The sequence below is a fragment of the Vicugna pacos genome, chromosome 13 (assembly GCF_048564905.1).
Source record: "Vicugna pacos chromosome 13, VicPac4, whole genome shotgun sequence".
Taxonomy (NCBI): Eukaryota; Metazoa; Chordata; class Mammalia; order Artiodactyla; family Camelidae; genus Vicugna; species Vicugna pacos.
Window position 1 is genome coordinate 63,482,266 of NC_132999.1, and position 25,110 is coordinate 63,507,375.

Below are 25,110 nucleotides of genomic sequence, written 5' to 3' on the forward strand. Positions count from 1 at the left end.
GGTTTCCCCCAGACCCAGGGAAAAGGCCCAGGTGTGTCCACCTGCCTTTGACACCGGCTGCCTCATGGTAGTGGGGGCTGGCCCCAGGACACTGTGGGGGCCCCTTTGCCTACCTGGGTGGGCCTGCCCAGACCCCCCGTGCTGCCTCATGCTCTCCTGCACAGGGAAGATGGAGGCAAGGCCAGGGATGGGGGCCTCTAGCCTGGACAGGGGGAGTGTGGGCGAGTCTCCGTGGGAGCTGGAGGACACCAGGCAGCAGGACTGGCACGAGCCAAGGCAGGGAGGTGGGAAGCAGAAGGCACATTTGGGGACAGAGAGAGCCTCTGGGAGGAGGCTGCATGGGCAGGGGGAGGGACACAGCCAGGCCTCGTCTTCTCTACAGCATCCTGGGGCTGAGCACAAACAGCCCCCTAGTGGGGCCTCTGCAGGTGGGTGCGTGCAGGGGAGTGGGGGCTCCTTGTGTTTGCCCCAAAGCTGAGAGCAGGAAGAACTCTCCCCTCAACCCACAGGCGGGGCAGCTTTGGGGCTCTCTGTTCTGAAACCATAACTGAGTGTAGCCCCTCCAGGCCCAGATGCAGAGGGGTCTGGCCTGGGTAACTGCTCGGGGACCACTCCCCACTCTCCAGCCCTGGCGTCTTCTGGGTGGGCACTGAGAACAGCCATGGCTGCCAGGGACGGATCATCTCACCCCCCAAGCTCGGCTGACACCCCATGTTGGCCACTTGCCTGTAAACACGAGCCAGAGAGCCCCCCTACCTTTGTGTGGGCCCAGACTAGGTGGGTGCCAGTGATCAAGGACCAAGGGGCCTGCATTTGTCTGGCCCTGGCCCCGGGCTGGGGGTGGGGGAGGAGGGTGGCAGGCAGGCTGGCATCTGGTTTGAATTACTTGAGCTGCCTCTTGGCACCTCAGCCCTCAGCTGGGGGTGTGCAGGCTGCCTGGACAGCTACCCCTACCACCCCCACCCGCCACAGCCCTGGGGTGACCCCCTGGAAAGTAGAGCCGTCTGCTGCCAGCTCCCCCTGCCTGGGCCTCGTGCCTGTCTGTTGCCAGGCATCTGGTCGGAGGTGGGGGTGGGGGCGGCCAGCTCTGCCCCCACTCAGACTAGCTCCTTCGGACCCTGGAAGGTTGGGAGGCTGGGCAACACGGCAGAGGCTGGCTGGGAGGCCGAGCACGATGTCCTCCCCTGTTCAGTCTGGATGTCCACAGGGCCACCCCGCTGCCCTCCGACCACCCGGCCTTCTCCCCCCGATGGCTGTCCAGGCCCCGGTGTTGGCTTTGAAGCCAGGCAGTCCTGGGGTCGGATTCCAGTCCTGCTTCTTAGTAGCTGAGCCCCAGGTTCCTCATCTGTGCTGTGGGGTAATCCCACCTCCCTGGGGAGAACCAGAACAACCAGGAAGACGCTGCTTTCCTGGGTATGAGAGGGCAGAGGTCTCTCCACGGAAAGGTGGCCGTGCCTTTTAGTTTTATTTTCCAAATAGATACAAATTTGCCATTTTTCCAGAGGCTCAGGAATAATTTGACCGATGACTTTCATTTTTCTGCGTAGCTGTTGTTCATTCTTCTCCTGGTTCTTTCCGTGAGTGGCTCTGCACCCCCCAGCTCCTCCACGCCCTGCCCGAGCCAACCTCCCTACCCCCACCCACCCCGTGCCCGCTGTGCAGGTGGCTGTGAGCTCCGTGAAGATGGCTCTGGCCTGCCCAGGGCTCTGTGCCTGGCGCCGCCATGGGTGTAGGTGACACAGTCTGAGGAGGGAGACAGGGGTGGATGGGCAGCCTGGTGAAGCTTGGCCGGCCCAGGGAGGGGAAGGCCCTTCGTAAGAGCCCAGAGGGCAGATTCTGGGCCTCACTGGCAGCCTAGGCTAAGGGCTGGCCCACAGCTCCTGCCCTCTGACCCTTGGGAGGCCTCCTCCCGGCTTTTGCTCCGAGGATCCAGGGACAGGCCCTGTGCTTCCTGGGGAGGGGGCCGAGTCAGGCAGCTCTGGGGGTCATCCCATAGCACCCGGTGGGTGCTTCCACTCCTCATTGAGAAATCCTGTAGGGCCCAGCTGGGGCTGGGGGCTGGGGACAGAGGTCAGGGGTAGGGGGCTGGAATTGCTCCTGGGGCAGCACATTTTTCTCCTCTGAAAACTTATCTTAGCAAAGAGATCATGGAACAATCGGACTCTTTTCCGGGCCTCTGCCGTCCCCAGACGGCTGGCCCATCCCCTTGGTGGGGGCTCCGAGGGGGCCGGGAAGTTGAAATTTGTAAAATGTCTGTAGGAGGGGAAGAAAGGCGCTTTGTGTGGGGCTGGGGCCCTGGCCATTGGTCAGCTCCCAGGCCCCCAGCCGCTCCCAGCATGCTCCCCTCCCCGTGGAGGGCTGCGCTGTCCGGCCCTGAGGCCAGCCCCAGGGTCTCTGCAGCCCTTCCACAGCCCCTACACCCACTGTGTCCAGGCCTCGGGGACCTGGGTCCCCGGGGCCGCCCAGCCTCAGAGGGCACGGGCCTGGCGGGGAGGCCTCCCCGGGTCTCAGCATGTTTCTCTACTGGAGGAAGCGGGGTGCCTATGAGCTGGAGGCCCTGCCTGGTGCCCTGGCCGAGCTGGAGCTGGGGGCCGTGGAGCGTTTCTCCTGGAGCTCCACCCTGGACATCATCGAGGACCTCGGGGGTAGGTGCAGGCCCACTTTCCTGGGAGGGCACTCCGACACCTGGTCTACCTGGCCGCCGCCCTCTGGCCAGAGCCTGTGTCCTGTTCACCGTGCACATGCTGCTGTGGGTCACTTACTCGGCCGTGGTGGGGGAGGGCAGGGTCCCTCCTGAGAGCCACTGCTGGCAGAGGAGACAGGCCTGAGCATGAGGCCCCTGGGGGCCTTGAGGGCAGAGAGGGCAGGCTGAGGAGCCTCTCCTCCCAGGGCTGGCTGGGCTGGGCAGCCTGGGCCCTGCAGCTAGGCTTGGAGCGGGGCAGCTCAGGCTGGGGGCAGCAGTGGCCAGCACGGGGCTTCGGGCCTGGACTCTGCCTCCAAGATCAGGGCCATATGGTGGGACAAGTCCTTCTAGAATGTTCATGGCCGAGGCCTCGGGGCATGTGCCATTTCTCTTATTATCCCCATTGTGGGTGAGGAAACAGAAGCACAGAGAGATTAAGCTCCTCGGGAGGCAGGACCAGTAGTGGGGGATGCTGAGCCCTACGGCCTCTGTTTGGATCCCAACCTGGCCACTTCCTAGATGTCAAAAGTTGGGAAAGTCGTGTAAATGACCCCTGTGGCATCGTGGGGCAGCTGAGGGGACTAATTGGGGTGACCCATGGAGCACTTCAGACACCGCACGCATAGAGCAAGGGCACGGTCCTTGCTGGCTGTTATTTTTGCTGTGTTTTTTTGTAGTTCAGCCCATAAGTGGTCCAGCAGAGCATACAGCTTCAGGTTGGCAACTCTGATTCTGTCAGGACACTTCAGTACCGGAGATAGAAGTCCAGGTCTGGCCTGCGGAGGCCTGCAGGGCACAGTGTCCTGGGCCTCGGTCCCCTCCTCTGTTCCCTCGTCTTGGGCCCCAGGCTCTGGTTCCCCCCCAGGCCACAGGCCCAGAGGAGCAGGAGCCTTTCCCAGCCTGGCATGGTCCTGCTCTGATCCATCCCTGTGGCCCGAGGGCATGGAAAGTTATGGGTAGGCCTGGGGTCTGCTGTGGAAAGAGATCACATGGGGCGTGTGTTCCACAAAGCACAGCAGAAAACGCTGCTCCCAGAAGGAAAATGGGTGTCCAGTGGGCGTAAACGACAGGTGTCCTGAGTGTGAGGAGCCCCCTCCAGTTACCTGTCCCATTGGCCAAAGTGGACAGAGGAATGCGGCTGCTTGGAGGGGCGGGGTGGGTGCACTGCCCACCCGGGCCCCAGGAGGCTGGGAAGGAAGGACTGGGTGAGGAGGAGCGGTGATGCTGGGTAGGGCGTGGAGTGGGGGAGGACCACACAGGGCAGGCAGTGTGTGCTGGCGGCCAGCCTGGAGGAAATCTCCCCTTCTCTCCAGCTGGGCACTGTTCCGGAACCAAAGGGTGGGCTGGGAGCAGTGGCCTGGGGGGAGCAGTGGCCTGGGGGACAGGCTGAGTCCTGTCTACGTGTACCACTTCGCCTGGCAGGTTCCTGTCTACTGAGGCAGAGAAGGTGGCTGAGGTCCGGACAAGGCTAGAGACGGCGTGAGACCGTTCAGCCAGTCCCAGACACAAACCAGGGAGGCCCAGCAGGGGCCAGGTCCCCTCATTCTATTTGTTCTCCACATCTCAGTAACTGCGAGGTGCCAAAGTCTGCTGCTGCTGGGCCCTCTGCCAAGGACACCCTCACCCCTCCCCAGGGCTTTGGAGCTTTCCCTGTGAGGCCCGCCCCCAACCCCCCCAGCCTCCCCGGGCAGGACAGTCCCTGCTGTCTCAGGCTCCACAGACCACGGCACAGTGACTGTCTGCTTCCAGCCCTGTGACCCCACAGCTAATATTTAGAGGGGACATGCCCCATGCCAAGTCTTCCCTTGACTCATGACACCTTCATGCTCACCCTCAGGGATGATTCTTGGTGCCCTCTTTGCTCTGGAAGGGAAGAAAAGGCTCAGTGGGGTCTTGAGTGGTGGCACCCAGATACCCAACTCCCACCCTCAGTCTCAGAACCACCGACAGGACCCTGCTCATCCTGACTGGGAAAGAGGCCCCAGGACACAGTGGGTGGGTCACGACATGTGAGCCTGCCATGGAGCTGAGCTGAGCAGGCGAGTGGGAGAGCCGAGCACACAGCTGTCTGTGTGGGCTCTGTCCCCTGCTGCCAGCCAGCCCCTGGCCCAGGCCCATCAGGGGTGGGGGCTGGGGCCCGGCGCCAGCCCAGCCCCATGATGGGGTGAGACTCGTCCAAGGAGTGAGTGTGACTGTCCCGAATTGGAATCTCACACCAGTTTCTGCAGCCCTGCTGTGCTCCTCCCTCAGCCACTCTCAGTTCCTCTGAGGAGCCTCAGGAGGAAGCCCGTGGTGGGCCGATGGGGCAGGTGCCCACTGCAGCTTCAGCTGGAGGAAGTGGCTGGCTGGCTCCAGGCCTGTGTGCAGGGACTGTGTGGACAGTTTCTCTGGCCCCAGAAAGGAATTCTGAATGTGTCCTCCCACCTCCTACTGAGCCCGAGGTGTGTGGGTGGGCAAGGCAGTAACTGGGGTCTCTAGGCCCCAGGGGACGATGCCATCAATAGTTCTGGGCTGCAGGCATCAGAGGCCTGGTCCATGCTCCTTCCTCCAGCTGGGTCCCCACGTGATGGCCCTACCCCAAAATGTGATATGGAGCTTTGGGAAGGGGACCACATTTACTTCCTGGGCCACCCGCGATGCTCTGACCAGTATCTGGAGTAGGGAGTGGTAGATGTTTCCTAGGGTCTGCAACCATTTGCCCAGGACACGCCCTCTGTCTCTTGGGCAGGCTTGGGTCAAGTCTTGCCCTTCCGCCAGCTGCCCTGATGGTGGGGGTTCAGCCCTAGCACAGCCTGTAGCAGCTGCCCAACCATAGACAGGCTCTCAGGAGAGCTGGGTTTGCATAGAAAGGGGCATTCAAGGCCACAGCTGCTTCCTGGGAGGGGCCGCCTTTGCATGACCAGGCCTGGGGTTGGGAGGTGGTGGGCAGGGAAGCTCTGCCTTCTTCAGGCAAACAGGTTCATGGGTGGCGGGGGAGACACAGCTCAGAGGTGAGGGGCTTCCCTGAGGAGTGACAAGGGTGGTCTCCTGTACACTTATCTCAGCCTGAGCTAGCTGGGAGAGGGGGCACTTATGTGACGATGGGGGAATCAATGCACGTGTGCTAGGCACCAAACTGTGCCAGGTACCCCTGGGGCACCGGTGGTGGGGCAGTGTGGCCTCATGTTTAGGAGCACAGACTTGGAGTCTTTGGATCTAGGCTCAAGTCCCAGCCTCACCGCTCACTAGCTGTGAGACCTTAGGCAAGTTGACCAACCCTCTGAGCCTCAGTTTTCTCATCTGTAAAATGGGCACAACCATCCTACCTCCTTCTCTCAAGTGTCTAGAACAGTTCTAGCCTATAGAACTTTTATTGTTGAATATTTTTATTAGCCACATTAAAAAACAAAACAAAAACTGAAAACAAGCAAGTGAGATTCATTTTAATCATATATTTTATTGAACCCAAGATAGTCCAAAAACATTCCAAAATGGAAAACATTCCATTTCAACATGTAATCAGTATAAAAAGATCATCAGTGATTAATTAAAAGAAACTGATGTCAATGAAAAAAAAAAAGATCAATGAGATTTTACTCTTTTTGTAAAGAGTGCCCCTAGGGGGCACTAAGTCTTCAGAATCTGGTGTGCGTTTCCCACTTCCAGCACATCTCAGTTTGGACTGGCCCCACTGCACATCCTCAGTGACTAGCTGCCATCTGGGGTTAGACCAGGCTGCAGAGGGTTAGACGGTGAAATGAGACCCTGTGTGGAACGCAGGTACTGAGTAAGTTGGAGCGATGGGTCTCAGCAGTTGTTTCTGGAACAATCTGGCAGGGAAGGTAGGTCCAAACCAGTAAGTCAGGTCAAAGGCCCATCCTAGGACAGCAGGATGGAAGGAGAGAGTCAGATGGAATTTGGATATGTGGAGATTGAGACACCTTCTGGAAGGTCGCTGCATTCGACCTGGGCCTTGGAGAGTGGGCAGGATGTCAGCAGACAGCAGTGGAAAGGGTGTTCAGGGGGCAGAGAAGCAGAACCAGGAAGGGCGGAGCCGGGGTCAGAAGCTCCGTTCCCTCCCAGGGCAGGCAGTGAGTGACAGAGTCAGGGGGCTTGGGGGAGGCGAGAGGGAGTGGTGGGGACTGTGGAGGGTGGAGGGTGTGTGCCAGCCTAGGGCAGACACAACTTGGGAATTGGAGCCATCGGGAATATGGGTCCAGAGCTGCCAGGCTCCTTGGGTTTGTCCAGAGAAGCCAGAAATCTGGATTTTTATGTGAAATCTGACTTTTCAAAGTTGGCAACCAATTCAAATTCTTTTGAAGCACTGTGCTCGGCCAAACAAAACATGTCTGCCGGCCGGCTTCTGCCCAGCCGCCCTGTCGGCCAGTTGTGGTAGAGATCGTGTTGGGGGAGAAGCGAAATCCTGTGACTAAGATAGACGGTGGGGCTGCTGGTGTGTGGGCTTGTCTGCCTGGCTGAGGGGCCCTGGCTTTCCCCAGGGTGGCAAGAGTCTCAGGGGCCTCAGGAGGCCAGAAGGGCAGCTGGGCTGTTTCTGACCCAGAGAGACAACCGCTGGCACCTTGGGGTGGGGGGCAAGTTCAGGGTTCCAGGTCTGCCTGCGACTGACTGAGGGCAGGTAGCCAGACACCTACTCAGACTCCAGTCAGAGGGCACCACAGGGCGGGGACACGGAGGGGGCCAGGGCAGGCGGTGGAGGCGGCCCCCAGGGGCTGCCCCAGCCACAGAGCCACTTTCCCCTCTTTCTATGCTCTAGGGCCATCTCCACTGACCAGCTGCTTCTACAGGTCCCCTTGTTCTTGCTCAACAGTAACTGCGGGGCTCCGTAACTGCTCAGTCTGACTTTCCCGTGATCTCAGGACTCCGGAGCCCAATAGGAATTGCCCGTCTCAATTCAAATTCTCAAGAGAGCAAATCTATTGAATAGGATGGGCCAGGTGGCCACCTCTGGCCCAATCAGCTATGTCCAGGATGTGATATCACCTGGTACAACATGTCCGCCTTACCCAGCCCACCCTTTCCGCAGGGCTGTGAACGAGGCCACTTACTAGAGGGGAGCCCATGGCAGGCCTGGGGCGGGGATGGCCTGTCCCGGTGCTTGATTCTTCCCCAGACCCCAGAGACCCCTCTCCATCCAAGGCCTGAGAGCTATCAGGGTCCTCGATGATTTTCCTGTGTTCAGAGTCTCTGGGGAGAGAAGCGCACCCACAGGTCCTAGGAGGTTGCAGCTTCAGTGCAGAATGCAGAGAAACTAAATTCCAGAGGGGCTAGGACCCAGCAGTCTGGAAAGGGGGCTAGGACCCAAGCAGACCGAGAATCTTGAGGGAGCTGAAACCAGGTGTAGGGGGTGCGGATTATAGATCAGCAAGGTCAGCCAGTAGAACTCCAGTGCCCGGAAGAACGGGGACAAAGAACTCCAGAATCCACAGCCACCCCGTGGCGGCTGAGGGGAGTCTGGCCCTGCTGTGGCTGAGGCCTGGAGCAGTCACAGCACAGCTGAGAGAGCTGGCAAGTCACCCCAGATCCCTGTGGTGGAAGAAGCACCCCAGAGCCTGCAGAACTTAGGGGCAGAACCCAGAAATCTTGGGACAAAGGGTGTTAGACCCCAACCCTAGGTCCTGAGTTGTGATAACACAGGGACTTGGAGCTAGCAGCAGACCTTGTCTGGCTGAGTTCCCGAGACTCCCCAGGGGTGCATGGGAGACTCCCCCAGAGCTGGCTGAGGTCTCCAGGTCCCTGTGGAAACCCAGATGGCCGAGAGGATGCTGCCGGGTGATGGAGAAGAGCCCTGATTCCCACCCCACCCGTGAGCCAGCCACCTCCTGGCAAGCAGGGCCAGCAGGACCACTGACCCCATGGACCTGGTCAGGCCTCACAGGGCTGTCTCCCACCTCAGCGGCCCCTGCCTCCAGGCTAGAGAAAGGACAGGCATCACTGGCCCTTCAGACAGGGAAGGAAGCCGAGATTCCGAGAGGGGACTCAGAACTGTGTAATTCTGTGAACTGAGTAAAGCAGGACTGGCCTGAGAGTCCTGAGAATTAGGTGGGGCAGACGCAGGGCCCTTCGCAGAGATTCCAGGTTCACAAGGAGAATGAGGGACTCCGTGCTGTTGCTTTCCTCTCAGCTTGGAAGCTTCGGGACACTGTCCGAGGCCTCTGTGCACTGCTCCCACCCCCAGCCTCCTCCTCATGGTACTGCACATGTGCAGAGGTGCCTTCCAAAGGGCCTCCCTGCCCACCAGGTCCCATGTGAGCACCAGAGAGGTTGTCAGGGTCACGGATGTGTCCCCAGTGCCCAGCTTGGGGCTATGTACAGGGTGGGCCCTCACAGGAACCTTGCTATGCGTTTGCTGAGTGAATCCAGAAGACTTGGGATCCACCACAGTTCCCTCTGCCAAGAGTCCTTGAGGGCAGGGACTGGTCACCCGTGAGTCCCCAGGGCCAGCCCATGTCAGGAATACACAGAGAAAGGCAGGCACCCTACTCTGGTTGGGGAAGGGGCCAGAGGAGGCTTTGGGAGAGAGAGCAGGGCCCCATTGGAAACTGGATCTCCCACACCTGGGTCTCACCCACCCAGAGCCTCCCGGCACCAACCTGCAGGTAGGATGGGGTCCAGGCAGCCTCAGGAGCACCTGAGTTCTTTGGGAGAGTCTTGACCACCTCCCCGAAGCTCCATTTCTGTAGTGCAAAGTGTTTTATAACCATTAAAATGCTGTCCAAGTATCTCGTGATGCCATTTCCATAAAGTATAAGATCAGGCAAAACTAATCAAAACAGAAGCCAGGACAGCATCCCCTCCAGGGAAGTGGCTGGCAGCCCCCACGAGGGAGGCTTCTGCACGGGGGTTGGTGATGCTCTGCTTCTTAATCTGGATGCTGGTTATTTTGCAAAAGTACATTTTGTGAAAATTTATTGAGCTGTGTACTCATGAAAGCTGCACTTTTCTGTATGTATTTATGTTATTCTTCCATAAAGTTTTAAAAATGCTAACCAACGCAGAGATCATAATAAAACAAAAGTAGTCACCAAGTCCGCTCCTTCCCCGTGTTCCCAACAGCATCTCTAAATGGGGGAGGGGCTCTGCTTGGGGTGGGAGAGGCAGGGTGCAGGGAACTGCCCTGACCTGCGTTTTTGTCTACCAGAAGTCACCATTTCCACCTAGATAATACTTTTCGGACCCGGAGAAACAGCAAAGTTGTGTAAAATGTCTTCACTCCCACTTTCCAGGGGATTGAGATAATGTCTCCTGACCACATCAAAAACAGAGGTGTTTTCATTTGAGGTGGATGGGAGGCTGAGGGAGTTGGGGTGCGAGGGACGGCCTTCGGTCACACCCACATTTCAAAGACGGGGGTAGGGCGGAAGGGGACACGGGGAAAGGGCGGGTCGCGTGCCCCCCAGCAGATAGATGCCCAGAGCGGCCCGAGTGCTGGCTCTGCCCAGCGGGGCGCCGGGCGGGGTGGGGGGTAGGGGCGGGGCGGGGCTGCGGAGTCCGGCCCCCCGCAGGCGGGGCTGCTCTCGGCTCCTCCCACCGCCCACCTGCCCCGCCCCGCCTCCCGCCGCCGAGGGTCCGGCGGCCCCGGCGCTCCGGCCTGGCCCCCGGCACCCGGCCGGCGCCTGGCCCCCAGCGCCGTCGCACTCACCCTCGGCGGGCCAGCTGCTCCCCCTGCCCGGCCCGCGTCCCCGGCCGCCCGGCGCCTCCTCCATGGGTGAGTGCGGGGCCCCCCGGCCCGGCCCCGCCATGCAGGCAGGCGGGCCTGGCCGCCTCCGCGCCGGCTTGGGGAGGGGCGCGGGCGGGGGGCGTCGCGGGCCTGCCGGGGAGTGGTGGAGGGGGGGAGATCGCTGAGGAGCGGGGCAGGGCCCTCTCCTTCCCCGCGGCGGGCGGGAGCTCACCCCGCCCCCTCCTCTGGGAAAGGCCTGCTCAAGGTGGGAGGTAGACGCGGGTCTTGCAGTCAGAGCAGCGGGGGTCCAAACTCTGCCCTCATGTCGGGGCGCGCTTCAGTACCCCTTCCCCGGCCCTGAATGCTGGCCCGGGCGGGCAGCCTCCTTGCCCCCACTTCCCTGCCCTCTCTGCTGCTGCACTCCAGCCGCTGGGAAGAGAGGCAGCTTGGAGGGGGCCAAATTCTGGGACAAAGATGGACAGAGGGTGAGGCTATGGCGAGGATGACTGTCCATGGAGGCAGTGATGCGGAGGGCAGGGGTAGGAAGGGATCGAAGGCCCTTCTCCCAGCAATCTTGCAGGGATCCTCAAGGAAACCTGTGGCCCCAAGGTCATTGAGCCGCCCCCCACCCCCCAGACTAGTGGGGCCCAGAGAGAGATCTGCTTATTTCCAAAGACATTTTCTCCCCGTGGAATCTGGATAATTTCCCTGGGGAGCTGCAACAAGAAAAGGGCTCTGCAAACAGATTCCCATGCAGATAAGTTGGCATTTAAAAGAGAAAGGGACACTGACCTCCTTTCAAGGGTGTATTGAGGAGACGGCCCCACCCATCCTCTGGTCAGGAGGCTACTGGGGCCCCCAGGAGCCTGGGTGCCCAGTCTGGGGCGCACCCTCCCTGGGCCGCGCCCGACTAGTAACCCTCTGCTCCTCTCCTTTGCAGAAGATCGGAGCCTGGCGGAGGAGAAGGGGCTGCGCTGTCAGAACCCCGACTGCATGGACAAAGGGCGGGCGGCCAAGGTAGGGAGGCCCAAGGGCCCTGGGGTTGGGGGCAGCTGGGGGCAGAGGGGACAGGACTCTAACTGCCCTCTCTATCCAGGCCCGGATATCCTCAGGGCCCTGGCAAGGGTGTAGCTAGCCTGGTCAGTGTTGTCTGGGTTCAGGGGTGGGCAGGGCTGGTTTAGGAGACATAGGGGCTGCCCCTGGCTCAGAATCAGCGGAGTGGGGGTCTTCTGCAAGGCAGCAGGAGTAGGGCTGCCCTAAAACCCTTCTCTGCACTGTTGGCCTTACAGCCCTGAGGTGAAAGGAGCTGCGGCTCCACGTCACGGATGAGGAAGCCGAGACTCAGTAGGAAGGGTCCCCCCCAACCCGGCCAAGATTCTGTTCCAGTGCCCAACAGGCACCCTTCCTGGGACACTGGGCCACTCTTCAGGCCTGGGCAGGGGTCAGGGACACTTTGGGATTTTGTGACAGTGACTGTGGGCCTGGGGATGACAAAGGGAAGAAGGGACCAACAGGTCCTGGAGTGCCAGGGCTTGGGAGTTAGGAGTGGGCAAAACAGGAGGGATAAGGATAAAAATGATGGCGGGGGCACCTCTGCCTGGTGCCTGCTGGGCTCTGTGCCTTATGTGCTGCTGTGGCAGCTCTGCTGGGAAGGCATCGTCTCCCTATTTTCCAGATGAAGATAACAAGGTTCAGCGAGGTCCTGTGACTTGGCTGAGGCCCCACAGCTCATGAGAGACCAAGCTGGGGTTTGAACCCAGGTTTGGCCCCACCCAGCACGCACTTGAGTGACAGTAGTTGTAATGCTACAACTCACTGTGTCAGGCCAGGCGCCAAAGCTCGGTCTCCTCCCTCTGGCCTTCTGAGATCCATCCAGTCATTATTCTCATTTTCAGTTAAGACCAAGGCTCAGAGGGGTGATGGCTCACCTAAGAACACATCGCTAAGGTGTGGCAGAGCTGAGATTTGAATCCACAACCCAGATCTGTGTGGTGCCTAACCACTGTGTAGCTCAGCTCTGCCAGCTGCAGGAGATTAAAAATGCCACCGTTACCCTGCTGCTACCCAGATGCATGCGCATCCATTCTGCGCAGGAAGACCACGGTTAGGAGGAACGTGGAGGACTGTTCTGGGGGCGGGGAGAGGAGGGGGAGGCTTCTAGTTGCCGTGGTCACCAGGCAAGGGGGCGGCTGTGATGTCAGACACAATCTGCTGGCACGGATGGTGCCTGGCATTGGGGCTCTGGTGTTGGCTGGTTGCCTCTCCCCCAGATGGGATCTCCTGGCAACAAACTGGCCTCAGTTACCCCAGTGTACATCCTGCCAGGGGCCTGCAGAGCTTTGGGGCCTCTGTCTGACCCTGAGAGGTAACAAAGGTGGCCAGGCCACATGGTCCCAGCCTCTCCTGTGGGCAGCTGCTCCTGGGCCAGGCCCATGAGCTGCTGTAGGAAGTTGGCAGAGGTGAGGCCGATGAGATGAGAGCTGATGTCAGAGTGAGTGTGGGCCCTCTTCAGCCTCCTGGTCTCAGAAGCTGCCTGCAACTCAGCATGACTGACACTGGCATCAGCAGCCAGAGTGTCACCCAGCCTGTAGGGGGAGAACCCAAGTCCTATCACTGGGGGGGACCCACTTTGGGACAAATGACACAGACTGCGGGGACAAGGATGCCTGAGTGATCAGAGGCAGAGGGGCTAGTCGGGGAGGAAATCCTGGAGGAGGTGGCCTCTGGTGGAAGTGAAAACATGGATAGGCAGAGCAGAAGGCGAGGGTGGTCCAGGAAGGGGGAACTGCCATATGCAGAAGTGCAGAGGCAGGGAAGAGGGGGCAGTAGGCAGGCTGGAGCAGAGGGTGAGAGTTGGTGAATGACACCAGGTTTGGTGAGAAAGAAGAGCAGAGACTATTCTATTGTTGATAATAATAATAACCACTGCCGACCAAACATGTTTATATGCCAGGTGGGTTGAGGCCTCATGCTTGTCTCACTGAACCCTCAAGAGAACCTTAGAAGAAGAGCATTATTAATCTCACATGAAATGTAAGGAAACTGAGGCTCAGAGACAAAGAACTTGCCCACATCACACAGCATGACTGGCAAAACTTGGCCTGGAGGGAGATGGACAACGTCGCTCTTACTTTCTCCCCAGCTATTCTAGGAACAGCTAGCGGGATATGATGAGCTTTTTGAAGGAGATGACATCATTCATTCACCAAATCAGCTTTAAGCACCTACTGTGCCAGGCCTGGTTCTAGGCCCTGGAGATCTCCAGGGAACGAAGGTCCTGCCCTCCTAGAGCAACACCCGAGCCCCACTGGGAGGATGAGGGAAGTGAGGGCTTGGTTTGTCAGACGAGCCCCCCAGGCTGCCCTGGGAAGGGCCGTCTTCCAGCAGGGCTGGATCCTTCCGCTTGTGGGCTCACCCCTGAGGTTTTTGTTTGAGCCTCTCCTTGGTGCTGGGGCTTCTGAGATGAATCAGCCACCCCACCCTTACCTCCTGTCCCTGGAGTTCACTCTGGGGGGATGGGGATAACCAGGATGGGCTTCCTGGAGGCGACTGCTGGTGTCCAGAGAAATAAGGAAGTATGCGATGGAAGAAAGCTGAGTGAGCAGGGAGGGATGTCGGGGCTGTAAGGAGCAAGCAGGGCTGAGGAGATGGGGAGAGGGAGGCAAAGCACACTGATTTCCAGGTGAGGGGTCTGGACTACCTGTCTTGGGGACCACAGGAGGGAAGTGGTGTCCCTACCCCCTTCCCAGGAGGAAGATGTATACAGTGGCCCACATCTGTGAGCTCCAGGGTCAAAGCCCACCCCTTTCCAGCTGTGTGACCCTGAGCAAGTCACTGCACCTCTCTGAGCCTGTTTCCCATCTGGGAGCTGAGGCATCCAGAGTTTTGACAAGGATTAAAGGAAGGCTCATATGTCAAGTGCTTAGCACAGACCCTGGCATGCTGTAGGTATTCAAGAGAGCGCTGGCTGTGATTATGTGTTCATTTACATGCGAGGGGAGAGAAACACCCTAGGCTTCCAGCATGCCCTCCTTCCCCTCCTTGAGATCTGAGACCTACTTTGGTTTCATCCCAGACTCCAGCCAACCCCACCCAGCCAGACAAATGTTTATGGCACATCTATCCCCTTGCCGGGGCAGGTGGAGCTCAGAGTCCGTCAGGGAGATGGGGAAGTTGTTTGCACCCTCCCTCTCGGAGGGCTGAATGGTTACTTGGTGGGTATCCCCGCCCTCCTGCAAATCACAGGATGAGATCTGGGCCCCCTTGAGCTGGGCACTCTGAGGAATGTCTGCGCAGGCACCTCAGGTCACAAGGGAACATGGAGGAGGGCTGACACTGGCCTAGGGGACCACATTTGAGGGCCACCACGTTTAAAGGGACAGAAGACTTGGGGTGTTTATCCTGGAGACAGGACCCTCCAGGCATTATCTTCAAAGATAATACAGTTCTAGCAGCCACCATTTATTCAGCACCTGCTGTGTGCCAGGCCCTGCTATAGTCCTTCACCACAGGAACCTCATCTAGTCCTCTGCACACCCACCCTGTGAGTAGGGACCGCCCCATCTCCATTTTAGAGACAGGACACTGAGAAGCAGGGAGGTGGAATGACTTGCCCAGGCAAGGCTAGGACTCAACCAGGTGTCTGTCCTCAGAGCCTCCCATTTCTTGGGAACTGTCAGGAGGAAAGGGAGGTGTTTTTCTGCATGACTCCCAAGGGCCCTGGCAGGGAGGTGAGCTTTGGTTTGATATAATCAAGTTTCCAACAGCTGAAGCTGTTCCCTGATGTATAGGTAGCGAGCACCCCATCCCTAAAGGTATTTAAGCAGGGAGAGTGGAGATTAGATTTGGTGACTTCAGAGTTCCCTTCCAGCTTAACAGTGGACTGTGAGGTGGCAGGGATGAGTTGGGAGGGGCGATGTTTATGTCTAGGGGAGGGGTTGTCAGAGGAAGACCAGTGGACACAGGGCAGAGGAGGGGGTGGATCTGAGAAACTTGTGGAGAAAGAATGCTGGGGAAAGGAGTCACCTAATCTCCTGGACGATGCTTTGAGGGTAAGAGGTAGGAGACCAGGGTGCCCTTGAGAATCGCCAGATTCTGGGACTCTGGAGGTGACTGGTCCTTTGAGATACTGGTCAGCTATAGATGGAGGGCAGTTCAGTGTGCAGCTGGAGAATGGGTTGGGACCAGAGGAGCAATGCAAGTGGAACATCTGGGCTTTGGCTCAGATGTAATTTGTAATTTGGAGAGGGGAAGGTGAAGGCCTGGGGTGCCCAAGAGGCAGGGACAGAGGACCCACCACACCACCTGGCCAAGATGAGCTGCCCTGGTGTGGACCCAACCCCAGGGAGGTCAGTGCTGTCTAGGAGGGTGGTGCCCACTAGGAGGGGACTCCAGCAGGCCTGGTGAGGAGCCTGATGGAGGTGGTCTAGAATTGGGAAAATGCAGGTAGACCTGGACCCTGAGGCTCCTGAGGCCCCAGCCCAACCATGCCCTTATCGCCGTGGTAATTAGGGAAGGATCCTGCCTCATTAGTGGGATCCCTGTATCCCCAAACACCACCTCCACCTCCAGTCCTGAGCGCAGTTATTCTAAATTCAAGCTGCTGGGAACCACCAAAGGGTGGAATGGCCCCCTTTGCGTGCTAGGCGTGGGCCAGGAATAAAGAGGGAGGCACGGAGATAGGCGGGCCCGTTTCTCAGGCGCCGTGGAAGGCGCAGTTCAGAATCCAGCGGAAGCGAGCCTGGCTTGGGACGATTCCCGGGGCGGGCTGGTCCTGCCGGTCCCTCCGCCTGGACCCCGGGTGTCTCCTCTCGCTGGCCAAGGCGGATGAGCGTCTGTCTTCAAGCCCGGATTAAAGACTAAGGACTTTGAACTTTTCGCAGGTCTGTAAAGGGCAGCCCCCTCAGGGGCAGTGACAACTGTCTCCCCTCTGCCCGCAATCCAGACCCTCGATTACCCCCAAGCGCCCGCCGGCCGGGCTCCCTGCCATCCCTCCCGGGCCGCCGGGCTGGGCGCCGGGCCCTTCCCGGGATCCCAGCCCTCCCCGGTCCCAGCCGGGCGCGCGGATGGTACGTCCCGGCCCGCCCAGGTGGTAGCGCCTGCGCCGGCCTACCGTAATTCCCCTACGTCCCGCGCCCCTAGCCGGCGCGTTGCTGACTGAGCCCGCCCCGCAGCTCCGCGCCCCCTTGGCCTGAGGGGTCCTCGGGACTTTGCCAGTCTTGTCCCGAGCCCCAGCCGCTGGAGAGGAGACCCATGTTCCTAGGTGAGTCTCACGGGGAAGCTGGGGTCCGGACGAGGTCCGGCTGCCAGGACTCTCCATGGGATAAATGGACAGAACCCGGGGTGGAGGATCCTACGCAGCCCTAGGCCTCCGGGTGGATGTCGCTGGGCGCCACTGGCTCTACCTCCACTTACCTGAAAGTGGAATGGGCTCAAGCGCCCGCCATCCACAGTGACTCTAGGGTGGGGTCGGCTGGGCGATATGGCCGTGAGGTGTCTGTAGGGTCCCAGCCCAGCTGTGAGGGCTGCCAGTGGGGCGAGGGGATCAGAAAGGGCTTTGGCGCGGCATGGTGAGGCGGTTTCACCGACCCTGCCCCAGCTGGGCGTCGGAGTCGGTGCCAGGCTGAAAGTCCTCTCGAGGACGGCAGGGGGCGCGAGAGTCTGCACCTCAGGCAACCTGGCTCTGGCCTGGCCCCTGCTGGGGAAGGAGACGGAAAGGACCCACCAAGCCAGGAGAGGCCCTGGCCTGCCTTGATGAAAAACTTTGGCCGAGAGCACCTGGGACCCTACAAATTCGTCCGTAACCTTCCCCAGATTTGGGGGTCCCTAGGAGGATTTTACTCTGCCTTTGCCAGATTCTGACACACATTAGGCCCCAGCAGTCATCCCTAGACAGAAGATTCTAGAGAACTGACTAGTGCCCTCCTTGCACAGGTGGGGAGAAGAAGAGGGGTAGGTGGGCCCCAGAAGCAGGTCTTCTGCAACCCAGGCATGTGCCCACTCCCCCATTCTCTCGCAAGGAGCCTTTTACATGGCTCTGAAAAAAGAGATGCCAGGCTCAGGCTCAGGCTCAGGCTGCTATGCTGGGATCCTGGGCCCCAGGGTCTGGTACGTTTGTGCAGGGACTGGGTAGGAGGTGAAGTTCATGGACCACAGCCTTTCCTTCTGTCCCTAGCACGGGTCCCCGCTGGATGGCTCCCTGAGGAGGAAGGAGCCTCACTGGCTTCTGGAGCCTGTGCAGTGGGACTGTCCTGCAGAGAGTTTCTCTATAGGGCAGGGCCTTAGGGCAGGCTTGGCCTCCAGGTGGATGCCAGAACCTAGGCCTAGGGGAAGGGAGGAGCCAGGTGGGCTGCTGGGAGCAAGAGAGCAGCCTGGCAGAGCTGGCTCCTCCCTGGCTGACTGACCTGCCCACACATGCAGCCTCCACCCCTGGATTTCCAAGGTGCCAGATGGGGCCTTGGGGCTGGTAGATTCTCAGGGGAGCTTAGCTCAGTTGAGGAGCCCCCTGGGCAGGGTTGTCCCTCTAGCCAGGGAGCCCCAACTCTTGGTTCCAGGCCAGTCCGCTGTGGACAGAGCACGGAGCTGGCCCCAGACCTTGGCCCAGACCTGTGACCTCCCCTTGACAAGGAGCTCCCTCCCCGCTGCAGACCAGGCTGGGGCCTCAAACCGTCGTGGGGGAGGGGATGCCCATAGGCCTCTGCTTTTCTGGGGCTGGGGAGGTGGTGCTGGGCGGTAGTGGGAGGGGGCTCCTGCCTTGCAGACTCCATTATTCATCAGCCTGAGCATCTGGTTTCTGGGTATCAGTTTCAACAAGCCCATCCTGACTCATGAGCCTGGAGCTGGGGCTGGGCTGGGGAGGGGCCCCTCCCCAGGGAGTCAGAGGCCAGGACCTTTGGGGCCTCCGCATGGGCTGTTTCAGCTCCCTCATGCAGAGAGGAGGTGCGAACCTCAGAGCCTACCGAGGCCTCCTCCCTCCCCTGGTGCAGGGGGCCTGGGGCTCCTTTTCTCCCCTACCCCGCAGGTTCCTTGACCCTGCACTCTTGGCCCTGGGACAGCAGGACCCTGGCCCTCTAAGGAGCATCCCCAGCCCTGACTGGAAGACCCAAGCAGGAGCATGACTCAAGGATGGCCAGGACCTGGTCACTCAGGTGACCCCCAGTGACCTGCCCTGGTCCAGCCCTGGTGGTCTCCACTTGATGCTACCTGGTTACCCCAGGCCAGTGGGCTTGGGGATTGTCCCTGTCCCCAAGGGGGTGGACCTCAAGGCCCTGCTGCCCAAACCACCACTTGACTGTTCTTGTTGCACCACCCCCCGTGCCCAAGGCACATGGGGTAGTGGTCCAAAGCATGGGCATCCACTTCCCCACTTACCAGCTAGTGTGCTAAGACCAATCACTGCCTCTCCAAACTGTGGTTTCTTTGTCTGTTGAATGGGAGAATAACAGTATCTCCTCCTTATGGTCTTTGAGAAGAATGAACAGGATCTGGCACAGGCCTGGCACTTCAGAATGCTCAGCTGTTGGCCTTGGGGGCAGCAGTAGGGGACCTGGGCAACACCAGCAGGATTTGAGGTGGGAACTGACCTGCCTGGCATCAGCAGGCCAAGGTCCTGGATGCTAGGAAGAAGGAAAAAGCCTGTGGTCAGGCAGTGGGGAAGGCTTTGTTGACCATTGGCCATAGGAAGGGACATCCTGGCCAAGACCTTCCCTGCTCCAGTGGCCTTCTCTGGCATGAAGCCCTTTCTCTGCCTTCATTCATCATCTGGCCTACACTGAGCACCTGTGGTGTGCCAGGACTGTCCTGAGTGCCGAGGACAAAGCGTGGGCCAGACAGCCGAGACCCCTGGCCTCTGGAGAGGATATTCTAGCAGGGAAGAGTGATAATCAGGAAGTGAACAAAAGAATAAAATAATTTCAGGTAGTAATAGATATTTAGGAGGGAATGATTCAACTTAAGGGGATTGAGAGTTCCAAGGTAAGGGGCTATTTATTTTGAGAGGAGGTTAAAAGGCTCCTTGGGGAGATAGCATTTAAACTGGGGCTCAGTGCCAGCTGTTGGAAGATCAGGGGCACATGCTGTTCCAGACAGAGAACAGAGGTGCAGGCGCCGAGCCTGGTGAGTCGTGGGGATGCAGGAAGCCAGCACAGCGGACCACCACGTGGAACCGGCCTGCAGGCAAGGTAGGAGCCAGGCCACAGCTGGGGTTTTATTTTAAGCAAGATGGGAAACCACAGGAGGGTTTGGTTTGTAGGGGAGTGATGTGATCAAGTTTTAGTTTTCAAAAGATTTGTCTATGGTGGGGACAATGGATGACTTGGGATTTGGGAGCAGATTTGCTCAAAACCTTCTGGCCCGAATAAATTGCTGTTCCCCCTGAAACCTTCCGAGACCCTCGCTCGCCCACCCTCTTTCCTCACAGACCAGATTGAGGAGGAGCTGTCTAGGGGGTGGGCGGGTTGATAGCAATGTCCCTTGCCCCCATGGGCATTGAGGAGTGCCGTAGGGAGGCCATTCCAGAATCCTAGTCAGAAGTCTGGGTGTCAGTCTTGCCTGTGGACTTTTATGTCACTCTATCCCCCGCGTAATGAATGAGGATAATAGTGCCTGCCTCCACCTCCTGGTACAAGTGCTTTGACAAGCTACAGTGGGGACCCCAGCCCCACACCCCAATCCTGGTGGGCATCCTCTCAGTCTTTGCTGAGCGCCCCCTGGTGGCAGGACACGCAGAACCAGCCGTGAGGCCTTGAGCCAGGAGGGACCAGCCTGGAGCAGCAGGGACCTGGCAGAAAGCAGAGCTGGGCTGCGGGGGGTTTACCTGACACTGTCTCACCCAACTGCTGGCTCCTCCCAAAGTACTACCCTCTCTGCCCCACACACCTGCGTTCCGCTTGCCACCTACATCTGTGATCGCTAGGCCCCCCCCCGCTCCTCTGCCAGCACCACTGAGGAGGGTAGTGGGAGCAGGTATCCCCCAGGGACTGAGACTCTGAGGCAGGGTTCCCCTGGATTGTGAGTGGGCACTAAGATGACCCTCATGAGGGCCTCTGAGCGCCGGATGTGTGGCTCTGGTGGGAAAGCTGGTGATCAGAGCAGAGGCAGGTGTCCCTGGGGCTGAACAGGGACAGAGTTCTGAGGGCCTGGAGAGGGATATGTCCCTGGTCTGGTACCCCTCTTCTGCTACCAGCATTAAGGGAGCTCCCTCTGGGGAGGGAGACAAGGTCACCGTGGGGCAGAGGCTCTGAGGCAGGAGTCCCCAGGATGGAGGGAAGGAGCTAAGATGCCCTTTCGGCCAGGAGGGACCTTCTGTGCCTCAATGTTTTCGTTGGGGGTGGGGTACAGGTCCGAGGAGAGTGGGGCGCCTGCGGGCCTGGGCGGGGTCGGGGTTCCCTAGTCAAGACGGGGCGGTGGGGTGGGCCCTGTCCCCAGCATCCAAGGAACTCCCCTGGGGGAGGGAGGAGGTCCGAGAGGGAACCTCTGAGCCCGGGGCCTTTGCGCTACAGCTGAGGGTCAGAGCGGAAAGGCCCTGTGACTTGGCAGGCAGGAGGGTGTTCCCGGCCCGGGGCGCCCCCCCTCCCCGGCCCCTGGGGTCCCGGCGCGCTAGGCGGGCGGGCGCGGCCGCACAATGGCAGGAAGCGGGGCTCCGCGCTTTGTCCGGCGGGCGGCGCAGACCGCAGCTTCCTCCGGCCGCCATGGGGACGGGACCCGGCGTCTCCGGGCGCCGCGCGGCCTCCAGCCCGGGCCCCAGGCTGCCCTCCCGGGACCCAGAGCCCAGCCGGGCGGGGGGTCGCGGCCGCGACGGGGAAGGCCAGGTACGCGCGGGGCGGGGCGCGGCGCGGGCGGCGGGTGCGTGCTGCCTCCTTCGCGCGTCTCTAAGCCATGGGGCGCGCGGCAGCCGAGCCCCCTTCCCGGGGCTGCGCATCGCGGGGGCGGGGGGCGGGGGGAGGCCTGGAGGCCTGAGATGTGTCCCCTCCACCAAGGGGGCCAGTCAGCGGAGGGGACCGCCGAGCCCTGGCCTTTTGTGTCTGGGGCTGACTCCGGACACACCTGTGGATCCCAGGCCCTGCACTGGGCCACCCCTCCCCCTTTCCTTCCTCTGCCCAGGCCCTGCCTACACCGCTCCTACTCCTGCCTCTAGCCGCCACCCTGATGTGACCCAGGAAGACTGATTTCTGGTGCCCCCATCCCTGTGGGAGTCAGCTTTGACCGTGCTCCCCAAAGAGCCCGGCCCCCTCTCTTGTTTTTAAAGTCCTGGGCCACTCTCCACCGTTGGAGATGCAGTCTGACCTGGCAGTTCCATCCGGCGGACTCTCCCCTCTTTGGGTTGAGTCCTGGGAACTTTGGGCCCTGGACCCTACTGTCCCTCCCGGCTGTCAGGGGTGCTTCTGCCCTCAGAGGGAGGGCATGGTGGGCAGCAAGGAGGCAGGGAGTAGACCCTGGGTCTTTGCAAAAGTGTCCAAGAGTCTGGCTTTGGGAAGGGGCTGCTCTGTTTTAGGACTGGGGAGATGCCCCAAACCTGGAGGGAGCTGTGGAGACCCTGGGGTTTGGGGATGGCGGTGTGAGGTGCGTGGGGAGGAGACACAGCGTGAGCAGGCTCTGCCTGTCCCAGCCTCAGCCTCCCAGTTGGGCTAGTGGTTCTCCCTTGGCGTTCTTGAAGCTTCATTCTCAACCAGACCTGCTGAACTAAGTGAGGAAACTCTCACCTGGACCCCCTTGGTGTCCCTGAGCGTGGGGGCTGCTCAGAGGATGGAAGCAGAGGAGGTCAGCTGCCAGCGGGCCCTGGCTCCTGTCCCGAGTTTTAGCGCTACTGTGAATAGTAATAGTAGCAGGAAGAGGAGGCAGAGGAGCTGGCGTGGTGGTAACCAGAGCCCACGCCGTGATGGGGACTGGATCTCCCTGAGTCTCTCCAGCCCAGTGTCTTTGCGGGGCAGGGCACATAGTAGGTGCTTGATAAATAGTTGTTGAATGCTGAGTCTGCCATAAGGAGGGAATCTTTGTGTAAGATCTGCCGTCTGTATTTTGGATTGTTTGAAAAGCAAGACTGTGGCACGGAGTGAGGGACTTGGGCTGGAAGGGTCCCAGAGACCCGCCTGCAGAACCCTGACAACCCAGCATGGCTCCTGCTGTGTTACCCGCTCCCCCACTGTGAGGCCAGGATCTGGGTAACTTGTGGGTCTACAGCCCCACTGCCCAGTGCCAAGGGTGGGACTGGGAAAATGAAGCTGTCAGGGAAATTGAGAGAGTCCTGGAAGGGGTTGAAGGGCACCTGTGCCAGGCTGGACACAGGGTAAGAGGGCTGCTGAACTGGCGGACCCTGCTGCTTCTGGAAGGGAAGGGCACATGCTTCCCCCAGATTTATTGTCAGGAGGCGCTGCTTGCAGCAGGGGGTCCCAGCGTCTGCAAAGCCAGGCCCTGTCAGAAGCACCTAGGGATGCAGAGGAGTGGGCGGGGACGGGGGCACAGAGCTGTGGCGAGTGTCGGAGCTTTCGCACCTTCTTTAGCAGTAGATCAAGTAAGGATAGAAGCAGCTGCTCTGGCTGAAGGGTGCCCTTCAGCCCTGCCTCAAACCCCAAGAAGCCAGCCCCCCGGGAGCGAGTGGCCTCCCCAGTCTGCCCCCTGCCAGCTGTCATTTCTGTGTCCACATCCCCTTTTCTGTCTAGTGGAGGAGTGGAGGGGACGCAAGAGCCAAAACAGCGAGCATCAAACTGATTTTCTTGTCTCCAAAGACTCCCAGGCTGACCTGAAGCCAGCTGCCCCTGCCCCTCTCTCCCTTCTCCACTACCCAAGAGATGGTGTGAATGTGGAGAAAACCTGGGCTCTGGAGCTACATACCCTGGATTCAAGGCTTGGCTGCACTAGCTGTGTGGCCTTAGACAAGTTGCTTAACCTCTCTGAGTCTCACTTTCCTCTTCTGTAAAATACAGTCATAGCCCCTGTCTCCTGGGATGAGGAGCCCTCAGTGCAGCCCCGGGCACTCGACCCCGTTATAAATGATCAGACTCTGAATCTCCACCTCTCTCCTCTCTTCGGTCACTTTCTCTGCTGTCCAGACCATCCTCATTCTGTCTGTTGTCTTGAAAATCTCTCTTGGGGCTTTCCCTGGCCAAAGTCTCCAGTGATCTTCCATCATGCTCCTTAATAATCGAACCAGTATTTATTGAGTGGCTAGGACTGGAGATGGGGCAGTGGATCGGATAGACAAAGATTGCTGTCTTTGCAGGGCTGACTGATGGGGTGTGGAAGCAGCAAAGTGTAACACACACACACACACACATGACTGTCCATGGGTTGAAAGTGTGAAGGAGAGAAAGGAGGGCGGGGCAGGGAGTGTGGAGAAGAGGAAACTGTAGAAGGGCAAGGAGGTGACTTCTGAGGAAAGATCTGTGGGAAGGGAGGCAGCTGGTCATTTCAGTATCTGCGGAAAAGCATTTCAGGCTGAAGGATTAGCAGATGGCAAGGCTCAGAGGTGGGGCATGGCTAAAGAAGCATGTCAGATGGAGGAAGCAGGAGGCTGGTGGCAGGCTTGGAGGGAGTGTGAGCCAGGATGGGAAAGCAGGATGGGAGGCCGAGGTCCCCAGCCTCGCAGATGAGAATCAGTTGCAGGGTTTGGAGGAGGATGTGTGACTCCTCTTTGAACCGGGTCCACTGTAGCCTCTCACGGAGAACACACTGGGGTCAAAGGCTGGAGCCAGGAGAGCAGCCATGAGGCCTTGTAACCCTGCTGAGAGCCAGTGGGAGCTGGGGCCAGGGACTGAGGGGGCCTGGAGAGGGTGGCCAGGTTGAAGCCATGGGTATTTATTAAGGGTGGAACCAAGAGAAGCTGTTGGTTGCCTGGATCAGGGTGTAATAGGAAAATCGCTGGTGACCCCAAGCGTTTTAGCCCCATGTGTCGGTCTCCTGTGGGCTGCTGTGGCAAGTTAGGGTGTTAGAACAACCGAGGTTTATTCTCTCACAGTTCTGATGCCGGAAGTCCAAAATCAAGGTGTCAGCAGGCCGTGCTCCCTCTGAGGGCTTCAGGGGAGGACCCTTCCTTGCTTCTCCTGGCTTCTGGCGCCTCCAGGTGCTCCCCAGGGCTCCTTGGCTTGTAAATGCCCCAACCACTGCCTCCATTGTCACATGGCCTGCTCCCTAGTGTCCCTGTCTCCGTGTCTCTCCTCTTATAAGGACGCCAGTCATAAGATTACTCCACTGTCTACACTGTATGATTAACAGCCCCAGCATGGCCTCATCTTAACTAATGACATTTGCAATGACCCTGTTTCCAATAAGGACACATTCAGAGCACTGGGGTTTTAGGATGTAAACTGTCTATTTGAGGGACACAGTCCAACCCATAACATTACATTGCGAAGGTGTTGCCAGTTACTGGGATGGACAGAGCCGTGTGGAAAAGGTCAGGAGCTCCCGTGCAGAGGATTTAAGTTTGAGATGTTTGTTGGACTCCGAGGGGAGGATGGAGAAGGTTGGCCTAGAGTCCTGGGCGAGTCCCGACTGGAGATTTAACTCTGGGAGCCCTCAGCATGAGACTAGTGGAGTCACTGGAGGGTGGACGTAGGTAAAAATGAGAAGGGTCCACAGCTGGGGAGAAGGCAGGGAGCAGGCAGGGGGCTGGGAGGTGAGAGAACCAGCAGAGCACGGGCCCTGGGGACCGAGGAGGAAGCGGTTTCCAAGAGACCAGTGGTGTCAAATGCTGGGTCCTAGGAGGATGGACAAGTGGACTTAGACCCACGGATGTTGCCCTGGACCTGGGGAGGGGGCGGAGACTTAATGGGAG

General features: G+C 59.4%; 1 protein-coding gene across 8 annotated transcripts in view; it reads left to right on the plus strand.

Annotated features, from left to right (window-relative positions):
- PLEKHG5 (pleckstrin homology and RhoGEF domain containing G5) overlaps positions 1–25,110 on the plus strand; it is a 45,643-nt gene that overhangs the window by 8,463 nt on the left and 12,070 nt on the right. For 2 of the 8 annotated variants that reach the window (XM_072975504.1, XM_072975503.1), the window contains exon 2: positions 11,281–11,357. In XM_072975504.1, coding sequence (XP_072831605.1) covers positions 11,281–11,357 — 77 coding nt within the window. Of the gene's footprint in view, positions 1–10,226; positions 10,389–11,280; positions 11,358–16,066; positions 16,223–16,356; positions 16,603–19,443; positions 19,520–21,028; positions 21,149–25,110 lie in introns of those variants that run through there. The other 6 variants (XM_072975506.1, XM_072975505.1, XM_072975507.1 and 3 more) reach the window with 5 other exon arrangements.